Source organism: Molossus molossus, unplaced genomic scaffold, assembly GCF_014108415.1.
Source record: "Molossus molossus isolate mMolMol1 unplaced genomic scaffold, mMolMol1.p scaffold_m16_p_2, whole genome shotgun sequence".
NCBI lineage: Eukaryota > Metazoa > Chordata > Mammalia > Chiroptera > Molossidae > Molossus > Molossus molossus.
Window position 1 is genome coordinate 76,018,789 of NW_023425355.1, and position 27,679 is coordinate 76,046,467.

At 39.1% G+C, this 27,679-nt stretch overlaps 1 protein-coding gene across 2 annotated transcripts in view; it reads left to right on the top strand.

The window, feature by feature from the left end:
• Nucleotides 1–27,679, top strand: part of F9 (coagulation factor IX) — a 48,116-nt gene that overhangs the window by 9,991 nt on the left and 10,446 nt on the right. The window contains exons 2-6 of one of the 2 annotated variants that reach the window (XM_036271071.1): nt 3,380–3,543; nt 3,727–3,751; nt 7,314–7,427; nt 23,878–24,006; nt 26,338–26,543. In XM_036271071.1, the coding sequence (XP_036126964.1) occupies nt 3,380–3,543; nt 3,727–3,751; nt 7,314–7,427; nt 23,878–24,006; nt 26,338–26,543 (638 nt within the window). The remainder of the gene's footprint in view (nt 1–3,379; nt 3,544–3,726; nt 3,752–7,313; nt 7,428–23,877; nt 24,007–26,337; nt 26,544–27,679) is intronic. The other variant, XM_036271072.1, reaches the window with a different exon arrangement.

Genomic DNA, 27,679 nt, shown 5'->3' on the forward strand with positions numbered 1-27,679 from the left:
TTAGCATTTTTTGCAATGTTAGCTTGGTGGTAGAATCTCCTTGAACCTTTTTTTTTTTTTTTTTTTTTGTCTCTTAATCTCTTTATTTCCCTTTCAATTTTGAATGATAGCCTTACTGGATAGAGTAGTCTTGGATTCAGTTCCTTGCTTTTAATTTCTTTGCATACTTCACGCTACTGCCACCTGGCCTGTAGTGTTTCTATTGACAAATCAGCTGACATTCTAATGGGAGCTCCCTTGTAGGTAACTTTCTGTCTCTCTCGCTGCCTGTAATATTCTTTCTTTGTCTTTAACTTTTGCCATTTTAATTATGATGTGTCTAGGTGTGTTTCTTTTGGGATTCATGTTAATTGGGACCTTTTGTTTTTCTTGGATTTGTGTGACTTTTTCTTCACCATGTTAGGGAAGTTTGCTGTCATTATTTCTTCAAACATATTCTCTTTCTTTATGCTACTCTTCTCCTTTTGGTACACTTATGATGTGAATGATGTTGCATTTTGCATTATCCCAAAGGTCCCTTAAACTCTCCTCCTATTTTTTTTTTTCTTTTAGCTCCTCTAATTAGATGTTGTTTTCTACCTTGTATTGTAATTCACTGATTCCATCTTCAGCTTCTTCTAATCTACCATTGTATCCTTCCAGGGTATTTTTTTATTTCAGCATGTCATTCTTCATTTCCACTTGATTGATATTTATACCTTCTACCTCTTTCATGCAGATGTAATTTCCACTGAGTTCTTTATAAGTTGCTTGTAATTATCACTAAGTTGTTTGAACACCCTTATAACCATTTCTTTGAATTCCTTATTTGATAACTTGCTTACCTCCACATCATTTCTTTTCTTTTCTGGCAATTCCTCCTTTTCTTTCATTTGGGTGTTGTTTCTGTATCTAATCTTTTTATAGGTCTCATTGTCTGGGACAAGGTGGGGTGGGCGTGGTCACAGGAGCAGGTCACTGCATCCAGGGACATCAGGTTGCATTGGGTCATGCATGCTTGATCTTTTATCCAGTCTAGTTGTCTAAGCATGCTAGCAGCTCTCAGTGGCTCCAGCAGGGCCAGAGGCTCTTTGCTGCCAGAAGCCTGCTGTGATGGCAGCTTTTGGATGCAATAGGGCTGGTCACTCTGTGTTATTGGCAGGTCTTTTGGGTAAAGCAGGGCCTTCTTCTGCTGGTGGGTCCCCTAGGTGAGGTGGTCCCCTCTGATGCTGGCAGGTCCCACAGGCGAGGTGAGCCCCTCTGGTGGGATGACAGGGACTGTGAGCCCCTCTGCTGTTGGTGGATCTTGTGGGGGTGACAGGGTCTTCTGTTATTGGTGAGTCCACTGGGGCAATGGAGCACTCTGCTGCCAAGGGAGGGGCAGTGGGGCTGGAAGTGTCTATTTGTGACCTAGGTCTCTGGGTCTGTGCAGTTCCCTGCAACCTCCTCCCTAGGAGAACCACATGAATCTCCAAAATGGTGCACTTTCTGATCTGGTGTAGGGAGAAGCACCTGGCTAGAAGTGTGCTTCTGCTGCTGGTAGCTCCCTCCACACAGGGCATGCAAAGGGTTCACCGTGGGTTCAGGCAGCTGTCCACCCACACTCATGTCCGTGCAGACTCTCTCACACATGCTCACCCACTAACACTCACCCTCATTCTAGTCCTGCCCACCACCATGTTGGACTCTCTACTTATTTTTTTCTTTATTGGTTTTTAGAGATAAAGGGAGAGGGAGAGAGAGATAGAAACATCGATGTGAGAGAACATTGATTGGCCACCTCATGTATATCCCTACTGGGAATCTGGCCCACAACCTTGGCATGTGCCCTGACCAGGAATCAAACTGGTGACCTCTTGATGCATGGGACAATGTTCAACCCATGAACCACTGAGCCACACCTTATTAAATTACTGGTATACTCATTTTATATTGAACTAAGTTAAGCTTCAAGAATTATGTGACTTGCCTAAGATCCCACAGCCAGCAGGTTGTGGATTCAAATCCAGATATGTCTGAACTGACTCCAAAACTCTTTTTTCCACTAGATCACATTGTCAATGGATGCTGACGTAGATGTTATTGTAGATATACCCAGAGTTTAGCAAATGAATTTCCCAGCAGGGAAGAGGTCCTGGTGGAATCTGGGAGGCATCAATATGTGATGGCATCCACCCACAGCTTGGGAATTTCCCTCGGTGCTCAGCTGCCTCAGAAGGGAAGGAAGGCAGCAGATGGCCACACTGATCTAATGGTTCGGATTGGAGGATATTACAGCACTGAAGAAAGAGTGAATGGAATTGAGAAAGCTGGCAGGCAAAGAGAAGTCTAAGCTAAATTTAGGAAAAAAAGTGAAACCCAAGAGTATTTGCTGAAAAAAAGAAAAGTGAGGTTGTCAAGGGACTAGAAGGATCCATAATGTAAAGAGCTGCAATGAAAATAGGAGTATATGGTTTAGTTTGTTTCTTTTCTTATTCTTTTTTTTCTAGAGTTATTGAGAAAGCAATCCAAAAATGCCCTAAAAAGTTCATCTTATAAGCACCTGGTCCTGTTGAGATGATATCAGTCCCTTAAAGAAAGAAACAACTCCAGGCAACTTATTGGGTTCCTGTTATTAATTATAGATATGGATATAAATAACACATCTATATCTATTTGTATATCTATATAGAGAGAGACAGAAAGAGAGAGATTAAGATTTGAAAGTGGGGAGGGAAGGAGGGAGGAGGAGAATTAAGTTAGAGAACTCAATCCTCTAGAGCTCAGGTGTGTCTCTATAGGCTAGGCAGTCATAGCTAAAATAAACCACATCCTGAATCTTAGTGAAAGACTTACATCACTGAATTCCTATAATACATGTCAATGAAGGTGTTGCGAATCTAAAAATTAAAAAAAAAAAAAAATGCAGTGGTTTTTCTTTAAAAGTTAGTGATAGAAGCTGGGGTTGCATTTGCAGTAGGACCACAAATAGGCTTCCATTCTTCCAAGAGAAATTTGTTGCAAAATGATTTGGGCAACTGCATCCTAAAAACACAGCCCAGCAAGGGTAATGGATCATCTTGGAAACATCTGCAATTGGCTATTTTCAAATGATGACAGTGTGAAGTTAACTGCTTATTTAAGAACTTTCTTTTTCATCCAAAGTAAATTCAAATATGATTGAAAATCTGACCTTTTATTACAGGGTCTCTTTTGACTAAAAGTATAATTGAATTTTAATTCCGAAATATCTATGTGTATACAGTACCATGAAAACAGCATACATTTTGGCTCCATGCCCCAAAGATAAATTGGCTTTGGGATTATTTGGATTATAACAAAACCTTCATTAAGATGTGTATTTAATTTTCATGATGTCTTCTTTTTCCTAAAGATAAAAAATAGTTCTTTTAAATTTCAGTTTTTCTTGATCGTGAAAATGCCACCAAAATTCTGAATCGGCCAAAGAGATATAATTCAGGTAAATTGGAAGAGTTTGTTCAAGGGAACCTTGAGAGAGAATGTATAGAAGAAAAGTGCAGTTTTGAAGAAGCACGAGAAGTTTTTGAAAACACTGAAAAAACTGTGAGTATTTCCACATAACATTCTTCAGATGCAATGAATAGTAAATGTAAAAAAAGAGAAACTTCTCTTTGTAATTTAAAAATATCTATACATATATGTACATTATAAATACTATAAAAGAGAAGGAACCAAATCCAAAACATTTTAAATACCACCATTAACTTCTTCTCTTTTTCTTTATAGACTGAATTTTGGAAGCAATATGTTGGTAAGCAATTCATTTTATGCTCTAGCTTGTATATGAAACATTTGAGAATTATGTATTGTTTTCTCTGTGTAAGTATATAATATATTAAACTCAGTTAAAAGAGCTGAGCTAAATAATTTCCATTTTTGTATTCAAGATTGAATGGAGATATACTATAGGTTTATGCCAGCATGGGAGATATCAGTTGGCAGATAAGCTTACTCATCCCTGGGGCTTCAAAAAGAAAGCTGGAAGGAAGAAACAGAGATGATTGCATCTTGGAACTGAATGAGAGTTTGCAATCCCCAGTAGAGAATCAGAGAATGTTCATTGACTTAAATGTGTATTACTTAAAGGTCCTCCTCCTTATGATAGCTTATAAGGCCCTCCACAATTGCCTTGTCCATCCCTTCCCATTGCCCCTCCCATTTCATGTCCTATTGCTCTTGCCTCACTTACTAGACTTCAGCCATCCTGGCCTCCCTAATGCTTTTTGTACACTCTAGGAAAGCTCCCAATTCGGTCTTTGATCTAGTTGTTCCTTTAATGTGGAATGCTCTTCTGCTAGGTTTCTCTAGGCTTGCCACCTCACCTCCTTTGGGTCTTTGCCTAAATTTCATCATCTCAATGAAGCCTACCTTAATCATCTATTAATAGTTCAACCTGCCCACCATAACTCCTTCACTTTAGTCACCATATACTTCTCTATTATTTTTCATAGCACTTTTCACTATCTGAGGTATTATATCATGTTCTTACTGATACTATTTATTATTTATTTTCCCCACCTCACTTGACAACAACCTTCATGTTGGTAGGGGTATTCAATTGTTTTGTTTATTGATGCATTCCTACTAGCTCAAAGCACTTTCTTACAAGTAAAGAAGCACCGAGTTAATATTTTTAAAAGAAATTTACCAAAATGAGGAAAATGCAAAACTTTAATGACAACTAAGCTTTAAAGTTAATTTAAAATCCAGCTGCAGGATTTTGTGACAGTGTAAATGTTATAGGTAGATTTACTTGGGCAGCAAATTCACTGAGTTCCAACAATTTGAGATCCAGTTCTAGTTTCCAGTTCCTATTCTGGAGACATTGTTGGACTTGTTCATACTCTCTTAAGTCATAATTTCTCAACTTTTGTTTTTAAATCATGAGGGAAGAAGAGGTTCCCTCCATTACATTTGCTTTATCTGCCTTTCTTTATTCTTGGTAATGAATACTACCATGCCAATTATCTACTGAGTAATTCCCTACAGTTAGTCCAAACAAGTCTTTTCATTCTCTATTTCTACTATATTTAAAATTTCAAATCTTGTGGTATATTTTTAAAGCACACCAATTCCTAAACTTCCCCCAAAAAAGATTCTTGGCTGCATTTAAACTCCCATTATTCCTTCATTGCCTACCCCCTTTACCTGACTTCCCATACCCTAGCAGAGGTAGGTCAGTACCTCTTAAGACCCATATTTTGAAGTTGGGCTCCTGCCTTCTAGGTCACAGGCAGTGGTTATTGTATCTCAGGTAAAGATACCTGGGAAACATTAAGGACATGATTCTGTCACTACAGTTTTGTCTACCGAAAAAAAAAAAAAAAAAAAACACCACAAACAAGAACAGTAAACAAAAATATAATAACTCCATGCCTCTTTTCACTTGCAACTGAGATTCCTAATTACCCCCAAATAGCCTATGCTATTTCTCATTTGTGGGCTGCCACATACATCAGGGACACAGTCCCCTTACTTCTGCCCTACTCTGTACCATCAACTTACCACATAAAGAGCCTGGGTGAAGAAGAAATACTATTCAACCACATTAACCAGCATCTGTCAAGTACTTTGCAGTTTATAGAGTGTTTATCACACTTAACTCTCATACCAACACTGTGAACAAAGTATTATTAACCCCATTTTACAGAGGAGGAAACTGAGGCTTAGGGAGATTAAAAGACTTCCCAAAGATCACCCTGCTAGGGAGTCATGAAGCCCAGGAAAGAACCCACATTTTCTAAAGCCCAAAGCCTTGACTTCAATATTACCCCTCCCAGTCTTCACATTTAAATGCAGTTATTCATTAAACACCAACCTAATAGCGTTAAACAGGAAACTGTCACTTGGCAAGGTCTGGTCCCTTGTCTTTGACCCCTACTGTCTGTAGTTTTGCCTCAGCCCAAAGTACACACAGACGAGCACCCAAAGGAGGACTAAAAGTAGGATAAAATGATACTCATTTTAAAGATATGTCTCAGCAAATAAGTTGCTGTGTAGCTGGCTGCAAGCCCAGACCCTTTCAATGAAACATCCTAAATAATTCAGATCCATTGGTCTATAATATAAAGTGCAAATGTAGCTAGTTTCTTAGACCAGTTCTGAATACCAATAATAATAAACCAGAGAGAACATATTTTGTTTTTATAGAATTGGAACAAATTGAAGTATTTGTACAAAAGCACACTGGATCAAGGGGCAGAGAGGACAAGGTCTAATTTTTATAGGAAGCACACTTTCCAGAGAGGGACTATTTCTAAGAAGGGAGATTATTCCTTGGTCAATGGGACCTGGATACATGCTACTGCTCTCCCCAGAGGTGGTAGGGATCTACATGCTAGATGACAGGGAGTTTTGCTCTATGATGGATAATTAGAAATTATTTGACCCCTTTCTCTCATTCTTTCATTCTTATGTCATCTTCATCTTCTACTGTTTTGTTTCTCATATATTGTCTTGCTGATTTAGCTCCCATTTTTTCCTTAGGACTATTTATCTTAGCTCAAAGTGCATACCAGTCTACCTTCTGGTCCTATTCATCCCTTTCTCATGAAGCTTCCTTAGAAGTATGGGTGGAGGAAGAGCTCTAAGAAACCAAACTTAAAGCTTTCTTTCTCATCCTGACCCTTTCTTCCTCTCTTGCCTATTTCTTCTTCCTGTTTTTTGTTTGTTTTTTACCACTGGTCTCTTCAAAGGCTTTCAAGAACTCTATGAATATAGAAATTTTAGGAAAAGTAGAAAGAAAATATAGCCAATCTATACATAAAAAGGAACGTTTTCAGATTATTTTCTTTTTCAATTCTTTTTATTGAAAGTTATTTCTCACTTTACCTAGACCATTTGGGACCTAACTCACAGACAGAGTATCTTTAAGCAACAACAGATGTTTCTGGCATCTTTTCTATTGTTTTGAACTATAACTGTGTATTATACTTAAAAATTAAATGTTAACCCAAAGAAGAGGATGCATTTGCTTCATGCATTGGCCACCAGTTCTTTGAACTAAAGTGCCATATGTTAGCTGGCTCAGCTTGCAGTGTAAGACCCTATGATAGAGCAGGCCTTGCATGACATATAGATAGTAATTATTGAAGTGATGTGATTTGATTTGAAATTTACTCTGCCACAATTTTATAAGAAAGGACTGAAAATTCTTCTCACTATGTGCATCCTATAAACAGCTGGCTTCCAGGTCAACAGTTCTTCTCTGACCCTAAAATCAAGTTCCCCTCCCACGAGTCAAGTCTGTGCAGGAAGGACTGGGTATTCTAAACAATTTATCTTCTAATTCAACATCTTAATCTATCTCAAAGATGGAGATCAGTGTGAGTCCAATCCATGTTTAAATGGTGGCCTATGCAAAGATGACATTAATTCCTATGAATGTTGGTGTCAAGTTGGATTTGAAGGAAAAAACTGTGAATTAGGTAAGTAACTAATTTTGGATTACTAATGGTTTAAAATTTCCCATTTAAACCAGATTAAACTGGAAAATGCAATATTTATGTATCTTAATTTTCACTCAAAAACATATGCATTTTATTGTGGTAAAGAACACAACATGGGATATATAATTTTAACAAATTTTGAAGTGTACAGCACAGTATTGTTAACCACAGGCACTATGTTGTACAGAAGATGTCCAGAACTTATTTATCTTGCAAAACAGAAACTATACCCATTGAACAGCAACTCCTCATGTTCCCTTCCCCATTCTTTCTTTCTATGTGTTTGACTGTTTTAACCATCTCTTATAATCATGAAGTATTTGTCCTTCTGTGACTGGCTTACTTCATTTAGCATAATGTCCTCCAGTTTCATCCATGTTGTTGCATATGACAGGATTTCCTTTTGAAAGGCTGAATGATGCCCTGTATAAAACATACTTTCAAAGCTTGTAAACATGCATTTTATTTCCAGGATGAGTTCCAGAAACAATATTAAGAGAAATAATAATATTTGGCAGATAATAAGTAATGATGTTCTACTCACTTATTAATCCTCAATAAACCATATGTGGTCAGTACCATTATTATTATCATGATTCCATGAAGATGAGAAAACCACAGCTCAAAATCACAAGGGCAAGTAAATTGTCGAGCTGGGACTTGAAATTCAGTTTGTCTGACCAAAACTCATGCTTCTAACTACTGTCCACAAAATGCAAAGAAAACTGAATCCATCAACTGAACTCATGACTAAATTGCTATCACCATAGGCAGTGGAGGTCAAGTAACTACAGAATTGGGGAATGGCAAATTCATATCTCTCATATAATAGGCACTTCTCCACACATGTCAACCACTTTATATGTTAAATTTGTTGACAAAACTTTGATCTCCTACATTGATTACACTGAAAGAGTTACATAATAAATTTAGGTTCAGTATGCATATTTTTCTCTCAGAGGCTAGAATATGTTTTTCTGATATTTTGGCAATTGGGGCCATAAAACCCAAGTCCTTTAACTACTTGTTTGTTACCTCTGGATGCAAGATTATTGGTATTGTGCTTGTGAAAAGCACACAGTGCTAATGACAGAATCTCTTTCTACTCTGAAACTTCAGAAAAATAGAGATGCAATCCTAGGGAGAGAATTTAACACCACAGGCTTATATGAGAAGGGCAAAATGTAGAAAATTAGCAGGACTCTTACTTAGGGCATTATAGCTATCTACCTGACACACAGATGAAAAAAGCATAAAAACAAAATGAAATGCAGCTGCTGCACTTGTCCTATTGAGAAAGGAGGAAAAGTCACCTGTAATGTTCAGATCATTTCAGTATTAAAGAAAAGTCCATTGATCATCTTCCTCTGAGGTACAAAAAATTTAAAGAATAGAAGATATGCAAAAAAAAAAAAAAGTGGCAGGTACAAAACAGTTTAAAATATAGAAAAGAGTGAATGCAGGTTGATGAGCTGGGACACCTGGCCTGGATTCTATTTCCTCAGATTTCTTAGTGAGGGGACAGACCAATCCCTAGGATGTATTAATTGGTTCAACATCTATGAGGGACTACTTTCATTCTGACTGTGCATCCATCATTTCTGACTGGTCCTTTTTTATGCTCTTGAGGCCCTCATTAAGTTCACTGAGCATCCTTATAAGTAGTATTTTGAACTCAGCTCTGTTAGGTTGCTTATCTCCATTTTGCTTAGTTCTTTTCCTGGAGTTTTGTTCTGTTCATTTCTTTTGGACCTGTTTCTTTGTCTCCTCATTTTGGCTGCCTCCCTGTGTTTGTCTCTGTGTATTACTTAATGAGAGGTATGGGGCTATCTGAGACCAGATGCTGCTTGTTTGAAAGAATTTAGGAAAAACCTGAAGGAGGATACAAGACAGGTCAATCCTATGGTTAAGGAACTGGCAACAGCTTGGGTGGGCCTGGAAGTTGGGTGGGGCAGGGCCTCAGGGCATCAGCAGGGCGGAGCAACCAGTGTGAGCCAGGTTGCCAGAGTCCCAGATATGGCGGCTGTCTGCCGCCCCAGGGAAGGGCTCACCAAAAGAACAAAGGCATCTGACAGCACGTCTGTCCTGGAGAAAGGCCCCTCTCCAGCCCTCGCTCCAATGCCAAACAGCTCAGTTCTTCCCTGTATGTCTCTGGTGCCCCTGGAGCTGCCTCCCTTCCAAGCTTAGAGGGAGTGAGTCCAATAAGTCCATGCACAGGTCCTTTAAAGAGCTGCCTGGGCTCCAGCCACATCAGCTTCCCTGAGCCTCAGTTCCCGCTGCTTTTTCCAGCCAGAAGTTATGGAGACTTCTCTTCCTGGCACTGGAACCCTGAGTGGGGCACCTGGTGTGGAATGGGGAACCCTCAGTCCTCCGGGAGGACCTTCCCAGCCAAGGTATCCTTCTGATATTTATCCGCCACACGTGGGTGTGGGACCAGCCTGTCCGCCTCCGCCCCTCCTACCAGTCTCTATGTGGCTGCTGCTTTAATTTCGTAGTTGTAGGACTTCCATTCAGCTTGATTTCAGGCAGTTTTGAATGATGGTTTTTCTGTAGTTTAGGTGTAACTTTGATGTGGTTGTGAGAGGACGCAATACCGCGTTTACCTACACTGCCATCTTGACCGGAAGTCCTCTTTTTTTTTTTTTTTTTTGGTATGTGCCCCTAGTAGAAACCGAACCCAGGACTCTCTGGTCCGCAGGCCAATTCTCCAACCACTGAGCCAAACCAGCCAGGGTGGGAGATTTTCATTATTCAGATATTTTTGTTTTCCTTTTTCCTTGTCCATGAGGTTCCTCTCCAGGACATGCTTTCTAGTTAGAAGAATAACAATTAATTGGCTATTGTGTCCCTTTGGCTAGAATAAAGGTCACTGTATGTCCCCAGCTACACATCACTCCTGTGTCCTTTTCAGATAGGTGAAGGTCTGTAAGAGCTTGGTCACTTCCATCCTTTCTAATGGTATAAGAGGCATTTCTCAACAAACACTTTTTTTTTTTTCATTTTGCTAACACATTACAGACACTACTGTCCAATTTCCTATGAATTTCTGTGGAATGAGAAAAAAAAGAAAATATCTTTAGGTTAGCATGTTCTGGGGTAAACTTCTTAAACAGAACATCTTTTATCCAAACTTTAGTTTTCATATCAGTGAATATATTAGGGTAGAAGGCAGTACAAAATAAAACATAATGGTAACTTTTGTTATAGAGATGAGAGGAACAAGAAAGAGGAGTAGGTACCAACAAGGAGGGAGAAGAACATATGTTTCAGGCACTGAGACCAGCCTCAGAACCAGGGAGACCCCAAACCCAACAGTGACTGAAAACTAGGTGCTCAATAAATTATTGGTGAATGAGTCCCAGAGTAACTGTTCCTTAGATCCTAGACTATGGACCTTTCCATTGGATATCCTTATGCTACTAAACTATTTCCAGAATTTTAAGTCCTTTATCTGAGGGCAAGAGACTGCTGATTGGACTGCAACATTTCCCACTGCATGTACAAACCAAGCTGGAAAGCAACAGTAACATACTGGGTCAAGAGCAAGGACAAATGAGAAAAATCATGGAGAGGTCTAGTTATTTAGTCAAGGGCACAGAATCAGAATTGGGAAAACCGTACTGAGTTTACTCACTCCTGTTATGTATGCCCTTCCCCAAACCAGGCTGGACATACCACTGTTAACTTATCACAATCTCATATTGAAAGAATATTTTACACCCTGGCCAGTTTGGCTCAGCGGTTAGAGCGTCGGCCTGCGGTCTGGAGAGACCCGGGTTCGGTTCCCGCTAAGGGCACGTACTTCGGTTGCAGTTTGTCCCCGGCCCTGGTTGGTCGTGTGGGTGGCAGCCACTCGATGTGTTCCTTCACGTCGATGTTTCTCTTTCTCTCTCCCTTCCTCTCTCTCCCTCCCACTCTATCTGTACAAAAAATGGAAAAATGTCCTCGGGTGAGGATAAAAAAAAAAAAAAAAAGAATATTTTACATAAATAGTATTTGATTTGGCTCAACACTTTAGTACTGTTTGTAGCAGCAAAAATTATAGCTCGTCCCATGTAGTCACCATGAGTAAGGAAAAAGTTCTTTAAAAAATAAATAAAAAGGACCAAGTGATACCTTTTTGGATCATGCACTTAATGGATTATTGGTAGCAAAGGTTAAAGCTCAGGCTGTTTTCTTTGTCTACTTGGCAACAATTGATTGGTGATTGTCCTCCCCTTATCTCCTGAAGTATCAGTAAGGAACATGAGCTAATTGTTATCTTAGCCTATACTAGCCTATGCAAAATATAATTAAAAAATTTAGATTTGTCACTCAAAACTCCATAATATACTCCAAAACCACATAGTCACTCTGTCAGCCTGGATTTCCCCAGAAAAAAAAAAAAGTCTGTGACACAAGATAATTAATTAAGGAACAATCCTAGGGAGCAAGAGTAAAGGACAGAGGAGACTGGCAGTGAGGAAAGGAAAACCAATAATAAGATGAGTGTTTTCTTCATCTACAACTGACTGATCTCTTGGAACTGTTTTCCAATAAGCCATATGAACTGGCCTAAGGATAGGAGAGGGAAAGAGGTGAAAATATTTGTCCATAAACATTTGTCTCCCATTGGTCAAAATTTCAGCTTATGGGTTGAACACATCTCCAGGCTGTATGTGTTAGGACACCCAGAAAGTTCATGTGGTATCCCATGGCTCAGCATCAACTAGGAAGTGCCAAGGTAGGAAATAAGAGGCATGAAGTGCAATTGTGAGCCAAAGCCATTCAAGGCCATGCCTACTTGAGGTCAGTGAAAGTCTCTGCAGAATTGATCACCACAGTGCTGCGAGAAGACACAGGCAAAGCTGGGAGGAACTGAGGTGGTGCATAGGAGGTGTCTGATACAGTTACTCATTTTCAGACTTTCCATGTTCTAATTGTACTTACGAGTGAGCATTTCTATTGAAAGTTGTACTACCGTTGAGCATATAGATAAGATAGAAGGTGTCTTCTATTAATTGTGTTTGTGTGGTACTCTAAAAACAGAATTAGCCCCTGAGGCAGAGCCTATTTGTCTTAACTCAGCCATCTCAGCTAGCAAGCCCTGAAACATACTACTTCTTGTTACTGAGATGACATAGGAGAAACGAAGGGAAAGCATGGTAACTAGAAATATGAAATAAGATGGTATAAGTAAACCAAATATATCAGGAACCGCAATTAATCTGAAATGGGGTAAATGACAATTTTCAGTCTGAAGTTAAAAATAATTTGGATATTGTTGACAAAAGAGATGCTTAAAATAAAATTACATCAGGAGGCTAAAATAAAGGGATATAGTATGATTTTTTCAGGTAAATCCTAATAAAAAGAAAGGGCAAAGCAATTTTAATATCAGACAAAACAGAATCCAAGACAAAAAGCATTATAAGAGACAAAGAAAGATATCGTATATTAATAAGGGATATTGTATAGGAGAGTAAAAAAATTGTGAACCACTAAAATGCTTATCATTGCTCTGGCCAGTTTGGCTCAGTGGTTAGAGTGTCGGCCTGCTGTCCTGAGAGACTCAGGTTCGGTTCCCGCTATGGGCATGTCATGTACCTTGGTTGCGGTTTGTCCCTGGCCCTCGTTGGGTCATGCGGGAGGCAACCACTCAATGGGTCTCTTTTACATTGATATTTCTCTCTCTGTGTCTCTTCCTCTCTCTCCCTCCCACTCTATCTGAACAACAAAAAAAGGAAAAATATCCTCAGGTGAGGATTTAAAAAAATAAAATGCTTATCATTATCAACACATAATGTCTTTGGCATGTAGCTACCTTGAAGTATCCTATTTCATTCTCTTGTGTTGGTACATACCTACCTCAGCACCTTCAAGTTTTCTTTGATAAACTGGGTTACATTAAAACTATGGACTTCTACTCAGCAAAATACACTATGTAAGGTGAAAAGACAAGTCACAGAGTGGGAGGAGAAATATGCACCACATATATCCAATAACTGGAATTCTCATACACTGCTGGTGGGAATTTAAATGTGTACAATTCAAAACCATAAAAATCCTAGAAGAAAACATAGGCAGTAAAATGTCAGACATCTCTCACAGCAATATTTTTTTTTCTTTTCTAAATGTTTGTATTGTTTTTTAAAATTTATTTATTTATTTTGTTATAGATTTTTCTCCTTTTTCCCCCCACTAATTCCTCCCTCTGCCTCCCTCCCCACCCTGTCTCCAGCTTTGTTGTCCATGTCCATTGTTCATACATACATGCATATAAGTTCTCTCACAGCAATATTTTTGACGATATATATTCAAGGGTAAGAAAAAGATACATAAATTGGTCTATATCAAGCTAAAATGCTTCAGCACAACAAAAGCAACCATCAACAAAATAAAAAAGAGAACCCACTGTATGAGAACACCCATTCACAAATGATATATCTGATAAGGGATTAATTTCCAAAATACATGAAGAACTTACACAACTCAACACCAAGAAGACAAAAACTCCCATTAAAAAATGGTCAAAGGACCTGAATAGACACATCTCCAAAGAGGACATACAGATGGCCAATAGACATATGAAAAAGTGCTCAAGGTCACTAATCATCAGACACATGCAAATTAAAAGGACAATGAGGTATCACCTCACACCTATCAGAATGCTTACCATCAATAAATCATCAAACACCAAATGCTGGAAAGGGTGTGGAGAAAAGCACAATGCTGGTGGGAACACAAACTGGTACAGCCACTATGGAAAACAGTATGGAGTTTCCTCAAAAAAAATAAAAAATGGAGCTGCCATTTGATCCAGTGATCTCACTTCTAAGGATATATACTAAAAACCCCAAAACACCAATCAGAAATAATAATGCGACCCAAATACATAGCACTACTCTTTATAATTGCTAAGGTCCGGAAACAGCCAAAATGTCCATCAGTAGATGAATGGATGAAAAAGCTGTAGTACATCTACACAATGGAATACTATGCAGCTGTAAAAAAAGAAGGATCTATTGCCTGGAGACTGTTATGCTAAGCAAAATAAGCCATTAAGAGAAATAAAATAATCATATGTTCTCATACATAGAATCAAATGAATAAAATAAACTGACAAACTAAATAGATCCAGAGACAAGAAAGTAGGGAACAGACTGATGAATATCAAAAGAAAGGGATGGGGGGCAGGAAGAGATTAACCTAAGAATTTATATGCATATATGGATAGCTCATAAACATAGACAATAGTGTGGTGAAAGCCTTGTGGGGGCAGGAGCAGGATAGAGGGGGTCTACAGGGAAAATTAGGGAGACATCTGTGATGCTTTCAACAATAAAGATGATTTTTTAATGAATTTATTTATTTTTGTTACAGATGTTTCTCATTTTTCCCCAACTGATTCTCCCCTCCCTGCCTTCCGCCCCCATCCCCAGCTTTGTTGTCCATGTCCATTGTTCATGCATACATGCATGTAAGTTTTGTGGTTTATCTCTCCCCCACCACCCCCTACACTGGGGATTGTCAGTCTGTACACCACTTCCACTTCTCTGTGACTAACCCATTCCTCAGACTGTTATGTTCATTATATTCCACAAATTAATAACATCATATGATACATGTCTGTCTCTGTTTGGCTTGTTTCACTTAGAATAATACTTTCCAGGTCCCTCCATGTCGTCTCAAAAGATAAGAGATATTTTTTCTTACAGCTACATAGTACTCCATTGTGTATATGTACCACAGCTTTATTATCCATTTGTCTACTAATGGACATTTGGGTTGTTTCCAGATCTTAGCTATTGTAAATAGTGCTGCTACGAACATGGGGATACATATATTCTTTCTGATTGGTGTTTCAGGCTTCTAAGGGAATATTCCTAGAAGTGGGATCACTGGATCAAATGGCAGTTCAATTTTTAATTTTTTGAGGACAAACCATATTGTTTTCCATAGTGACTGCACCAGTCTGCATTCCCACAAGCAGTGTACTAGAGTTTCCTTCTCTCCACACCATGGCCAACACTTGTTGTTTCATGATTTGTTGATGGCAGCCATTCTGATAGGTGTGAGGTGATACCTCATTGTTGTTTTAATTTAAATCTCTCTGATGATTAGTGATGTTGAACATTTCTTAATATGTCTCTTACCCATTTGTATATCTTGTTTGCAAAGGTGTCTACTTAGTTCCTCTGCCCATTTTTTAATTGGGTTCTTTGTCTTCCTTTTGATCAGTTGTATGAGCACTTTCTATATATTGGAAATTAACCCCTTATCTGATATACCATTGGCAATTATGCTCTCCCATACAGTGGGTTGCCTTTCCATTTTGATGGTTGTATCTTTTGCTGTGCAGAAGCTTTTGAGTTTGATGTAGTCCCATGTGTTCATTTTCTCCTTGCTTTCTGTTGCCTTAGGTGATGCATCAGTGAAAATGCTGCTGGGTATAATGTCTGAAATTTTGTTGCCTACAGTTTCTTCTAGGATTTTTATAGATTCATGAGTGACATTTAAGTCTTTTATCCATCTGGAGTTTATTCTTGTGTGTGGTGTAAGTTGATGGTCTAGTTTCATTTTTTTGCATGTAGCTGTCCAAATTTCCCAACATCATTTATTAAAGAGGCTGTCTTTATGCCACTGTATGCTCTTGCCAACTTTATAAAATATTAATTGAGCATACTGCCTTTGGTCCATTTCTGGGTTCTCTGTTCTGTTCCACGCATCTATATGCCTGTTCTTGTGCCAGTACGATACTGTTTTGATTATAGTGGCTTTGTACTATAACCTGAAATCTGGTAATGTGATCCCTCCAACTTTGTTCTTCTTTCTTGAGATTGCTGTGGCTATTCGAGGTCTTTTTTGGTTCCATATGAACTTTTGAAGTACTTGTTCTAGTTCTGTGAAGTATGTCGTTGGTATTTTGATGGAAATTGCATGGAATCTACACATCGCTTTGGGCAATATAGACATTTTAATGATGTTAATTCTTCCAATCCATGAACAAAGTATATGTTTCCACTTTTTTATATCTCCCTCTATTCTTTTTTCAATGACCTGTAGTTTTCTGCAAATAGGTCCTTTATTTCTTTGGTTAAGTTTATTCTTAGGTATCTTAAGTTGTTTTTCTGAGTTTTTTGTTTGTTTGTTTGTTTGTTTGTTTTGCAGTGATGGTAAATGGGAGTGTTTTTTTAGTTTCATTTTCTGAGAGTTCATCATTGGTGTATAAGAATGCCGTTGATTTCTTGACATTAATTTTGTATCCTGCTACTTGGCCAAATTCATTTACTAAGTCGAGTAAATTTTTGATGGAGTCTTTGGGGTTTTCTATATATAGTATCATGTCATCGGCAAATAATGACAGATAAACTTCCTCCTTTCATGTTTGGATCCGTTTTATTTTTTCTTCTTGTCTCATTGCTGTGGCTAAGACTTCCAATACTATGTTAAATAAGAGTGGCAAAAGTGGGCATCCTTTTCCTATTCCTGTTCTCAAAGTAAATACCCTTAATTTTTGCCCATTGAGTATGAAATTGGCTGTAGGTCTTTCATATATGGCCTTCATTATGTCGAGATATGATCTCTCTATTCCCAGATGACTGAGCGTTTTTATCAGAAATCGGTGCTGCATTTTGTCAAATGCTATTTTAGCATCTATTGATATGATCATATGATTTTTATGTTTCATTTTGTTTATGTGGTGTATCACATTTATTGATTTGCAAATATTGTACCAGCCTTGCATCCCTGGGATGAATCTCACTTGGTCATGGTGAATATTTTTTTTATGTATTTCTGGATTCGATTTGCTAGTATTTTGTTCAGGATTTTGGCATCTATGTTCTTCAGAGATATTGGCCTGTAATTTTCATTCTTTGTAGTGTTGTTTTCTGGTTTTGGAATTAGAATTATGCTGGCCTCATTAAATGAGATTCGAAGTCTTCCTTCTTCTTGAATTTTTTGAAATAGTTTGAGGACAATTGGTATTAGTTCTTCTTTGAATGTTTGGTACAATTCCCCAGTGAAGCTGTCTGGGCTTGGGCTTTTGTTTGCTGGGAGAGTCCTGATTACATCTTCAATTTCTTTGTTATTGGTCTGCTCAAGTTTTCTATCTCTTTCCGGTTCAGTTTTGGTAGACTATGTGTTTCTAGAAATTTGTCCATTTTACTTAGATTGTCGAATTTATTGCCATATAGTTGTTCATTATATCTGTTAACAATCCTTTGCATTTCTGTGGTGTCAGTTATTATTTCTCATCTTTCATTTCTGATTTTGTGTATTTGGATTCTTTCTCTTTGTTTCCTGGTGAGTCTAGCTAGGGGTCCATCTATCTTGTTTATCTTTTCAAAGAACCAGCTCTTTATTTCATTGATCCTTTGAATTGTTTTCTTGGTCTCCATGTCATTTATTTCTGCTCTGATCTTTACTATTTCCTTCCTTATACTTGCTCTGGGTTTTTCTTTTTGTTTGCTTTCTAGTTTTCTAGCTGTGAGGTTAGATAGTCTATTAGAGATTTTTCTAGTTTTTTTTGAGGTAGGCCTGTAGTTCTATGAACTTCCCTCTCAGAACTGCTTTCGTTGCATCCCATAGATTTTGTGTTGTTGTGTGTTCATTTTCATTGGTTTCCAGGAAGTTTTTAATTTCTTCCTTGACCTCCATGGTAACCCATTCATTGTTCAATAACATGCTCTTTAGCCTCCACATTTTCAATTGTCTTTGCCTGTTCTTGTTGCAGTTGATTTCTAATTTTATGGTTTTATGCCATTGTGATCTGAGAAGATGCTTGATATGAATTCAATCTTCTTGACCTTTTATAGACTTAGTTTGTGTTCCAACATGTGGTCTATCTTTGAGAATATACCATGTGCACTTGAGAAGAATGTGACATCTGCGGTTTTGGGGATTAATTCTCTGTAGATATCTATTAAATCCATTTGATCTATCACTTCATTTAGAGTCTGTGTTCTCTTGTTAATTTTTTGTCCAGAGGAGCTATCCAGTGATGTCAACTGGGTATTGCAGTCCCCTGTTATAATTATATTGGTGTTGATTTTTCCTTTGAAGTCCTCGAAAAGGTTTTTAATATATGTTCATGCTCCTAAATTGGGTGCATATATGTTTACCATCATTATATCTTCCTGTTGGAGAGATCTTTTCAATATTATGTAATGGCCTTCTTTGTCTCTAGTTATGGTGTTCATTTTGAACTCTACCTTATCACATATGAGTATTGCTACTCCAGCTTCTTTTTTGCTTTCTGTTTGCTTGAAAGATTTTTTTCCATCCATTTACTTTCAACCTATGTGAGTCTTTTGTTGTGAGGTGGGTCTCTTGTAAACAACATATATGTGAGTCATGCTTTCTTATCTAGTCAGCTATTCAGTGTCATTTTATCGAAGCATTCAGACCATTGACATTAAGGTTATAATTAGCATGTATTTATTTATTACCATTTTTGTTTAGTGTGATTCTATTTTTCTTCCTATTTATTTCACTCATTATAGCAATCCTTTTAGCATATATTGCAGTGCTGGTTTGGTGTTAATATATTCCCTTAGCCTTTTTTTTTTTTTTTTTGGAAAGCTCTTTATTTGACCTTTTATTTTAAATGATAGCCTTGCCAGATAGAATAGTCTTGAATTCACATACTTGTTTTTTTTTTTTTTTTTTTTTATCCTCATGCAGGGACATTTTTTTTGTTGTTGTTCAGGTAGAGTGGGAGGGAGAGAGAGAGAGAGAAACATCGATGTGAAAGGAACGCATCGAGTGGCTGCCACCTGCACGACCGACCAGGGCCGGGGACAAACTGCAACCGAGGTACATGCCCTCAGCGGGAACCGAACCCAGGTCTCTCGGGACCGCAGGCTGATGCTCTAACCGTTGAGCCAAACCGGCCAAGGCAGATCCTTGTTTTTCATGACCTTGATTACTTCATGCTATTTCCTTCTGACCTGTAGTGTTTCGGTTGAGAAGTAAGCTGAGAGCCTTATGGGGATTCCTTTGTAGGTAACTGGTTTCTTATCTCTTGCTGCCTTTAGGATTCGCACTTTGTCTTTAATTTTTGGCATTTTTAATTACTATGTGTCTTGGTGTGGGCCTATTTGGGTTCTTACTTGGGGCTCTCTGTGCTTCTTGAAATTGAATGCCTTCTTCCTTCACCAAGTTAGGGAAGTTTTCTGTCACTATTTCTTCAAATATATTCTCTAACCCTTGCCCATTTTCTACTCTTCCGCGACTCCTACAATCCTAATATTATTATATTTCCAGTCATCTTATAGTTCTCTTAAGCTGTGTTCCTGTTTTTTTAAGTGTTTTTTTTTTGCTTTTAGTTTTCTGATTGGTTGATATTTTTCTACCCTGTCTTCTAATTCACTGATCTGGTCCTTAGCTTCCTCTACTCTGCTGACTAGTCCTTCCAATCCGTTCTTTCTTTCTGCTGTGTCATTCTTCATTTCCACTTGGTTGGTTTTCAGTGTTTCTATATCTTTACTCATGGTGCTGATGTACTTACACATGCTGTTGAGCCTCCTCAAGATCATGGCTCTGAACTCAATCTCTGATCATTTGCTTAGCTGTGTTTAATTTATCTCATCTTTCATAGAGTTCTCTTGTTCTTTCATTTGCGATTTGTTCCTTTGTTTCACCATTTTGGCTATCTCATTGGTTTTTTGAGCCTGCCAAATTTCCCTGTGGATGTGGTGTTCTGCAGTTTGTGGCTCCCTCTGCTGGGTTTGGATGAGCCTAGGTGGGCCCACGTTAAACACCAATGTCAAGTCTTACTTTCCTGGGTAGATTTACAAGCCCAGGAATGGTTCAGTTATCCTCTAGCTTTTTCCTTGTGGCTAGTCTCAGTCACTCAGTGCCTTGTAGTGTAGCCCTGGTGTTCTGCATAAGAGGATTTTTAGAGGGTGGGATAAAAACTGGTTATTAATGAGCCTCCATTTTCATTTCTTTGCCTCACTTAAGAAAGGCTGAATCTTCAGGGTGGGGTGCGGCTGCTGCTTTTCCTCACAGCTTGGGGAAGGAGCACACTGGCCACTGTCCTTTGTGGGCTCAACTCAGCAAAAATTCTGAGTGCCCTCCAAATCCCATGTGTCCCCACAGAGTCCCAGCCCAGTCTGCCCTCCCTCTGCATTAGTCCCCAGGTTAGTGGCTACGGCTATTTTAGTGCTCTGTTCTTCTCTCTGCACTGTGGAGCGGGCTTGGTCTTTATTCCCCAAAGGTGCTGCTCACAGCTAAGACTGCTGCTAACCCTGGGCTCCCATCCCTCCACCCTCTCACTCCTCCTCAGATCCTACCAGTGTCCCTGGTTTTAAGGTCTTGTCCTGCTGCTTTTCTGTTGCTTTTTGTCTGAGGATTTATCTTTATTTTAGTTGTAATTTCCGTTTGGTCCTGGGAGATTATCTGTGTAGCTTCTATTCACTCCACCTCCATTTTTCACATTCTCTATGCCAGTCTTGTGCACAGGTGGGTCGCACAGGCCTTCCTGGTGCCCCTGCACTCTGCAGGTCCCATAGGTAACTGGATCACATAGATCCTTTGGGGACCTGGCTCTATGCCTATGTTATGGGCTGCTGGGTCACACAGGCCTCTCTGGTACGTCAGCACCCCGTAGGTCCAGTGGGTAACTAGATGGCACAGTCCCTGCTGGGTCACACAGGCCTCTCTGGTGCTTCTGCACCACCAGCCCCTATGGGTAACTAGATTGTGCAGTCCCTGCTAGGTGGCACAGGCCTCTCTGGTGCTTTAGCACCCCACAGGTCCCATGGGTAACTGGATGGCACCATTCTTGCTGGGTCATGCAGGCCTCTCTGGTGCTTCAGCACCCCGCAGGTCCCATGGGTAACTGGATCGCACAGTCCCTGCTGGGTGGCACAAGCCTTTCTGGTGCCCTCATACCCTGCAGGTCCCATGGGTGGGCAGCTGCATGGCACCAGTCTCTCTCAGGCTTAGGCTTCCCACTGATCTTGAGCTACTGGACCACACCGGCCTCTGTGGAGCCCCAAGTTTAGCTACTGGAAGCTGGGGCATGCTGCTGCCCTGTGGGGCTCAACTCCTGCTCAGCTATTGTTGTAGTTTTTGGGGATGAGTCTCAGCTGCTGGTCTGTGTTTCTGTTGCCTGGGGATGGATGTCTGCTCCCCAGCCTCTGTTGCTGGGGGTATATCTCAACTCTGATTGGGCTGCTATATGGGGGATGGTGCTGAGCTCCAGGCTGTCTGCAGCTTCCACGACCAGCACCTTGGGAGCTCCACTACTGTGCACTGGTCTGTTTTGTCACAGAGTGTCCCCTGGTCCTATGGTGCCAAGTGTGCTGGTGGGCTCAGGTTGCTGGGCCCTAGCAGCTCCCACTGCCTCCTCCCAGGGAAGACCTGGGAATCTTCCAAAATGGTGGGACTTCCCTGCAGTGCAGGGAGAAGCGCTCTGAAGGGCCGCTTACCACGTTAGTTGGCTTCTCCTGTCCACAGCACAGTTACCTTCTGCTCTGAGTCTCTGCACTGCTCGGGTTTAGTTGTCCACCTTCGCGTCCACTCACACTCTCTCACACACTTGCTCACTCTCTCACACACTCATCCTCCCTCTGATCCTCCCTGCCGCCATCTTCCCTAAGTCTGCTTTCTTCTAAAGATAATTTTTCAAAAAATGGAATTGCCCTTTGACCTAGGAATCCCACTTCTGGGAATATAGCCTAAGAACCTTGAAACAGCAGTCAGGAAGAATATATTCACTAATGTTCATAGCAATGTTATCTACAATAGGCAAGATCTGTAAACAGCCCAAGTGTCCATCAGCAGATAAGTGGATTAAAAACAAACAAACTGTGGTACAGCCCTGGTGGGTTGTGGCGGGTTGGCTTGATGGTTAGAGCATCAGCCATGCAAATCAAATTGTCTCAGTCACAGGTTCAATTATGGTGATGGGCAAGTACCTAGGTTGCAGTTTGGTCCCTGGCCTTGGTTGGGGTCATGTAGGAGGCAACCAATCGATGTGTCTCTCTCACATCAATGTCTCTCTCTCCCTCCCTCCCTCCCTCCCTTCCTTCCATTCTGTCTGATGATAAATGAAAAAATGTCCTCAGATGAAGAATTAAAAAAAAAAAAAGCCGTGGTACATTTACACAATGAAATACTATGCAGCTGTTAGAAAGAAAGACCTCTTACCTTTTGAGACAACATGGAGGGACCTGGAGAGTATTATGCTAAGCAAAATAAGCCAGTCAGAGAAAGACAAATACCATATGATCTCACTAATATGTGGAATCTATGAACAAAATAAACTGACGAACAAATGGAACCAGAAGCATGGTATTTGGAAAAGACTGGCAGGTGCCAGAGGGGAGAGTGGTGAGGGTGACTAGATCAAGAAGTTGAAGGGATTAGCTAAAGAATATATATGCATATCCCATGAACAGGAACAACAGTGTGATGAAGGCCAAGAGAGGGACAGGGGAGAGTAGGTGGAGGTTGGCAATGAGATATGGGGAATGGGAGAAGTCTGCAATAATTTCAACATTAAAAATTTTTTAAATCTTTTTTTTTAAATTATTATAGATGTTTCCCCCTCCCCCACATTGAACATCCCTCCTCCCCGCTCAACATTAAAAATGTTTAATAAAATAACTATGTACAATTATTTTAGAAACCTACTTGGCAATATCTATTAAACCTGAACATGATTCAATAATTGCACTCATAAGTATACACCCAGGAAATATGCATGCATATATTACCAAAAGACATATACAATAATGTTCATAACTGCATCATACAAAAACAAGAGCCCAAAACTGGAAACTCAACTCAAGTATTCAACAACAGTAAAATGAGTGAATAAAGGTAGTCATATTTACACAGTGAAAAACTACACAGCATGTAAATGGAGTACTGCTACACAAAGCAACAGGGATGAATCTCACAGTCAAAATATTAAATGAAAAGAAGTGCATACTCTGAGCTTCTATTTATATAAATTTCATGAACAGGCAAAACTCATACATTTTTAGAAGTTGGGGTAATGGTAATTTTGTAAAGAAGGAATAGTATAGTGATTGAAAGGAGGCATTAGGAGAGTTTCCACAGTGTTGATAACATCCTACGTATTGTTCTGTTTAGGGTTTAAACATGTGAATCCCCTTTATGAAAAATTTATACTAAAGTTCTGAGTACTTTTCTGAATATGTGTTATATTTAATAAATATTTACATTGTAGTCCATGATCTAGTGAAAGTAGAATATCCGAATCTTTTGTGTTACGTCTAATCAAATATATTGCTACCACGATTATATGCCTTATTTTATTTTATCTTTTTACTCTTAGCTCAAGGCTCCTAGGCTTGTCTCAATGAATGTCCCAGCTTATATCTGACCTATACATGAGTCAGTAGTTTTATGTACTTTTTAGAAATGCATGTTAAATGATGCTATTACTGTTTATTTTGCTTTCTTTCAGATGCAACATGCAGCATTAAGAATGGCAGGTGCAAGCAGTTTTGTAAAAAGGGCACAGATAACAAGGTTCTTTGCTCCTGTACTGCAGGATACCAACTTGCAGAAGACCAAAAGTCCTGTGAACCAGCAGGTCAAAATCTAAAAAAAATGTTTTAAATCTTGGCAGATACATTCTCTAAGTCTATATTTGAACCATTAGCATTTTAACTAGCCCACATAATTATCATCCCTACTTTTTTCTACTTTCTTTTGAAATCATAGAAAAGAGTAGTCACATGAATTGGAAAAATTAATTTTTCCAGATGCATCATCATTTTAAAAAGAAATTCTGTAAATGTCCGTAGTCTGAATTATTTTCCATGTGTACATTTTTTACTTTGACTTTTATGTCATAAAGCAATTGATTTGTGTGCTTTATGTAATTCATCCAGTCAAGTTAACGTAGTAAATCTATGCCATGAAAGACATCTAAAGCATTGACTGATAGAGTTGTAGTACAAGTATGGTGAATTTTAACAACATGATGCTGCCAAGGTGTGGCTGGTTTCCTCTGAGAAAGTTATTTCCTGTCCTTGGGTCTCAGGCTGAGTTTACAGCTTTGGCATCAGAATAGTTCTGACAACCACCTGTTTTAAGCTGTGCCAGGCAGCTCAGCACAGTCCATCTATTTAGCAATGGACAAAGCAGTGTTTCCCAGTCATGTTTACCACGCCAACATGTTGACAGCTGACTGGTTTATTCAGAACATCACCATTTCAGATTCATATGGCTATTCTCAGTTAATGAAAGCAATAGAAACTTCAATTTCTAAAAATGTAGGTTCTACGCAGCTGGTGTGGCTCAGTGGTTGAGCATCAACCCATGCACCAAGAGGTCGCTGGTTTGATTCCTGGTCAGGGCACATGCCCAAGTTATGGGCCAAATCCCCAGTGAGGGTATGCCGGAGGGGGCCAATCAATGTTCTCTCTCATTGATGTTTCTCTCTCTCTCTCTCCCTTTCCCTTCTTCTCTAAAAAAAAAAAATTTAATGTAGGTTCTGCAGAATCAGTTATACTTGATAAATGAGGGGCCTAGTTGAAACAACATACAATTAATTTTGCATTTCCAAAGCCTGATATCTTATTAAATTGGTGCATTATATCATGCACCATTCCTCTGTAATTGGGTTCAATACCTATCTCAGCAGAGGAAATTAAAGAAAAGACTGAAAGCCAAGAGTATTCATGCTGCAACTAAAATAAAGAGTATTTAATGCTTCTAGGACCTACTTGTTTGTCCCACCTGGTTCTTCACATACACTGCTTCAAATCCAGCCTACTTGGAAGGAGAATATATATAACACTTATACAAGTGTGCAGTGAGGAGGACATGACAGATCTGAAATGATGTTTCAGTGTAAACAGATGGCATAGTAGCTAAATCCTTATAAATCCTTCTATATTATAAGAGAGAAAAGAAAAGAATTAAGAATCACCTCCAAATATTAAGTGTTATATCTGAATATAGCCTTATCGTTAGTACAATAGCCTTATCGTTAGCACAATAAGTAGGCCAAGACTAAAATAAGCATTTCTGCCTTTCAATAATAATGGTCCTGTTCCTCTAACCATTGATGATTTATATTTATACATAAGTATTTTGAACAAATTTCCTGTTTTCCCAACCACATGCAGTCTTCATGATACTTTGCTGCAGCTGGTTGCTATAGAAATGTCTGTTATAAGGAATGTGGCTGGAAGGAATGTGAGAAATGAAAATGAAATGTAAGGTGACTTTGCTTGACTACAAATTTCCATTCTGGTTGTCCCTAATGCATCAGTAGACAATTTATTTTCTTTGGGAAATAAACCAACCCAAGGTAAAAAGGTGGTCAGTTTCCAGGTGGATATGACTATGATAATCACATTAATACTTTATTTGGTGAATACTTGACAGTCAGATAATTAAATCATAAGGATCCCCAACCCCCAAGAGAAAACTAAAATCCATCTTGGAATCTAGAAGGCATTCTAGAATACAAAAATAATTCTATTAACAATAAGTGGCAGAAATCCTATTTACCTAATTCTAAAGTTAAAATTACAAGGCACCAATAATCAGACTTCTATTCAGGGACAGTACTTGGGAATAAGACTTTTTAGGGGAAAAAAAAATCTACACAGAAAGTCATTATACTTTATAAAAGTCTTACAGAATTGATTCTGGAACTCTTATCTTATTTTCATAAAGATGATGAATTCTTGAGCCAAATGTTCTTTTTATGAAGGGTATGAAAACTTTCCATGAAAATAATGCAATTAACCTTTTAGTTTGAAACTATATTTATTGATTAGATTAAAAAATATTGATGGGCCAAATTTTCAGAAGTGACAAGGATGGGCCTTCTTTTCAACCTTTGTAATAAATGTTCTGTTTGCCAATGAGAAATAGTCAAATACTATTATTTTTCTCATCTTTCTAGTGCCATTTCCATGTGGGAAAGTTTCTATTTCACTCAATTCTCAGAAGCTCACCCGTGCTGAGACTATTTTTTCCAATATGGACTATGAAAATTCTACTGAAGATGAAACACTTGTGGATAATGTAACTCAAAACACCCAACCATTTAATGACTTCACTCGAGTTGTTGGTGGAAAAAATGCCAAACCAGGTCAATTCCCTTGGCAGGTACTCTATATTGATGGTGTGTCAAAACTGGAGGGCAAGGGGCAGGCCAGGTGGGAGGCTGAGGCTTGCACTCTAGGTAGACCTATGTAGATGTGGAGTGTTTAGGCAAGTTTAGCACTATACAATATTGGAAGCCCCCATGGGTGGGATGCTGGTGAAAGAGAAGTTCAGAGATAGTTACTATACAAGGTCAAGGAGAGTTTGGCATCAAGGAAATAGCATAACAGGATTCCAGACAAGCAATAGGGAGGGTTGGATGTGAGGTCACAGGTACTGTGGTTCAGGGTACTACTTTAGCTTCAGCCCTGGCAGAACTGGTAAGAATCAGAAAATCTCTAGGTCCAGAAAAACTGTATTATTTCTAAGGGATCTTAAAAAGGACTCAAGTAGGAAGCATTAAGACAAGAACAAGGCTATTGGAACCAGGTTATACGATAGGGGCTTGGTCCAAGCCTGTGGTTCTCAAAGTGTGATAGTATGAGAATCACCTGGAAACTCGTTAGGAATGCAAATTTTCATGCTACATTCTAGACCTACCAAATCAGAGTCTCTGGGGGTGGGGCCAAGCAATTTGTGCGCAACAAGCCCTTTCGGTAATTAGAATGCACAGTATAATTTGAAATCCAATGGTCCAAAGGAAGCAATCTTATAGAAACTAAGTCCCCAAACCCCAAATAGTGGATTCATTGTACCTAATCGCACATTCCTCCAGGTGTGAACTGTAGACAACCCACATGAGAATCACCTGTGCACATTTTTGAGGTGACAACCAATAGCTAAATTTGTAGCAAAATCTGAGTTATAACTGGTTATATCTAAAGCCTAAGTGATTCCACTTGAGAGGAGTAGGCCCAGAGACAAAGATGCAGGCTGGTCCTTATATAAAGTTGTGCTGTCCAATACGGTAACTATTTGCCACATGTGGCTATTTAAATTTAACTACCATCAAATCAAATTTAAAATTCACTTCCTCAGTCACACCTGCCACATTTCAAGTACACAATAGCCATACTGGAAAGTGGGGATACAGAACATTTTCATCATCACAGAAAGTTCTATTGGACTGTGCTTATAATAGTTGAGTCTAACATAAAACTCCCTAGTGGCCACAGTCATGTGATTTTGTGGTAATCTGC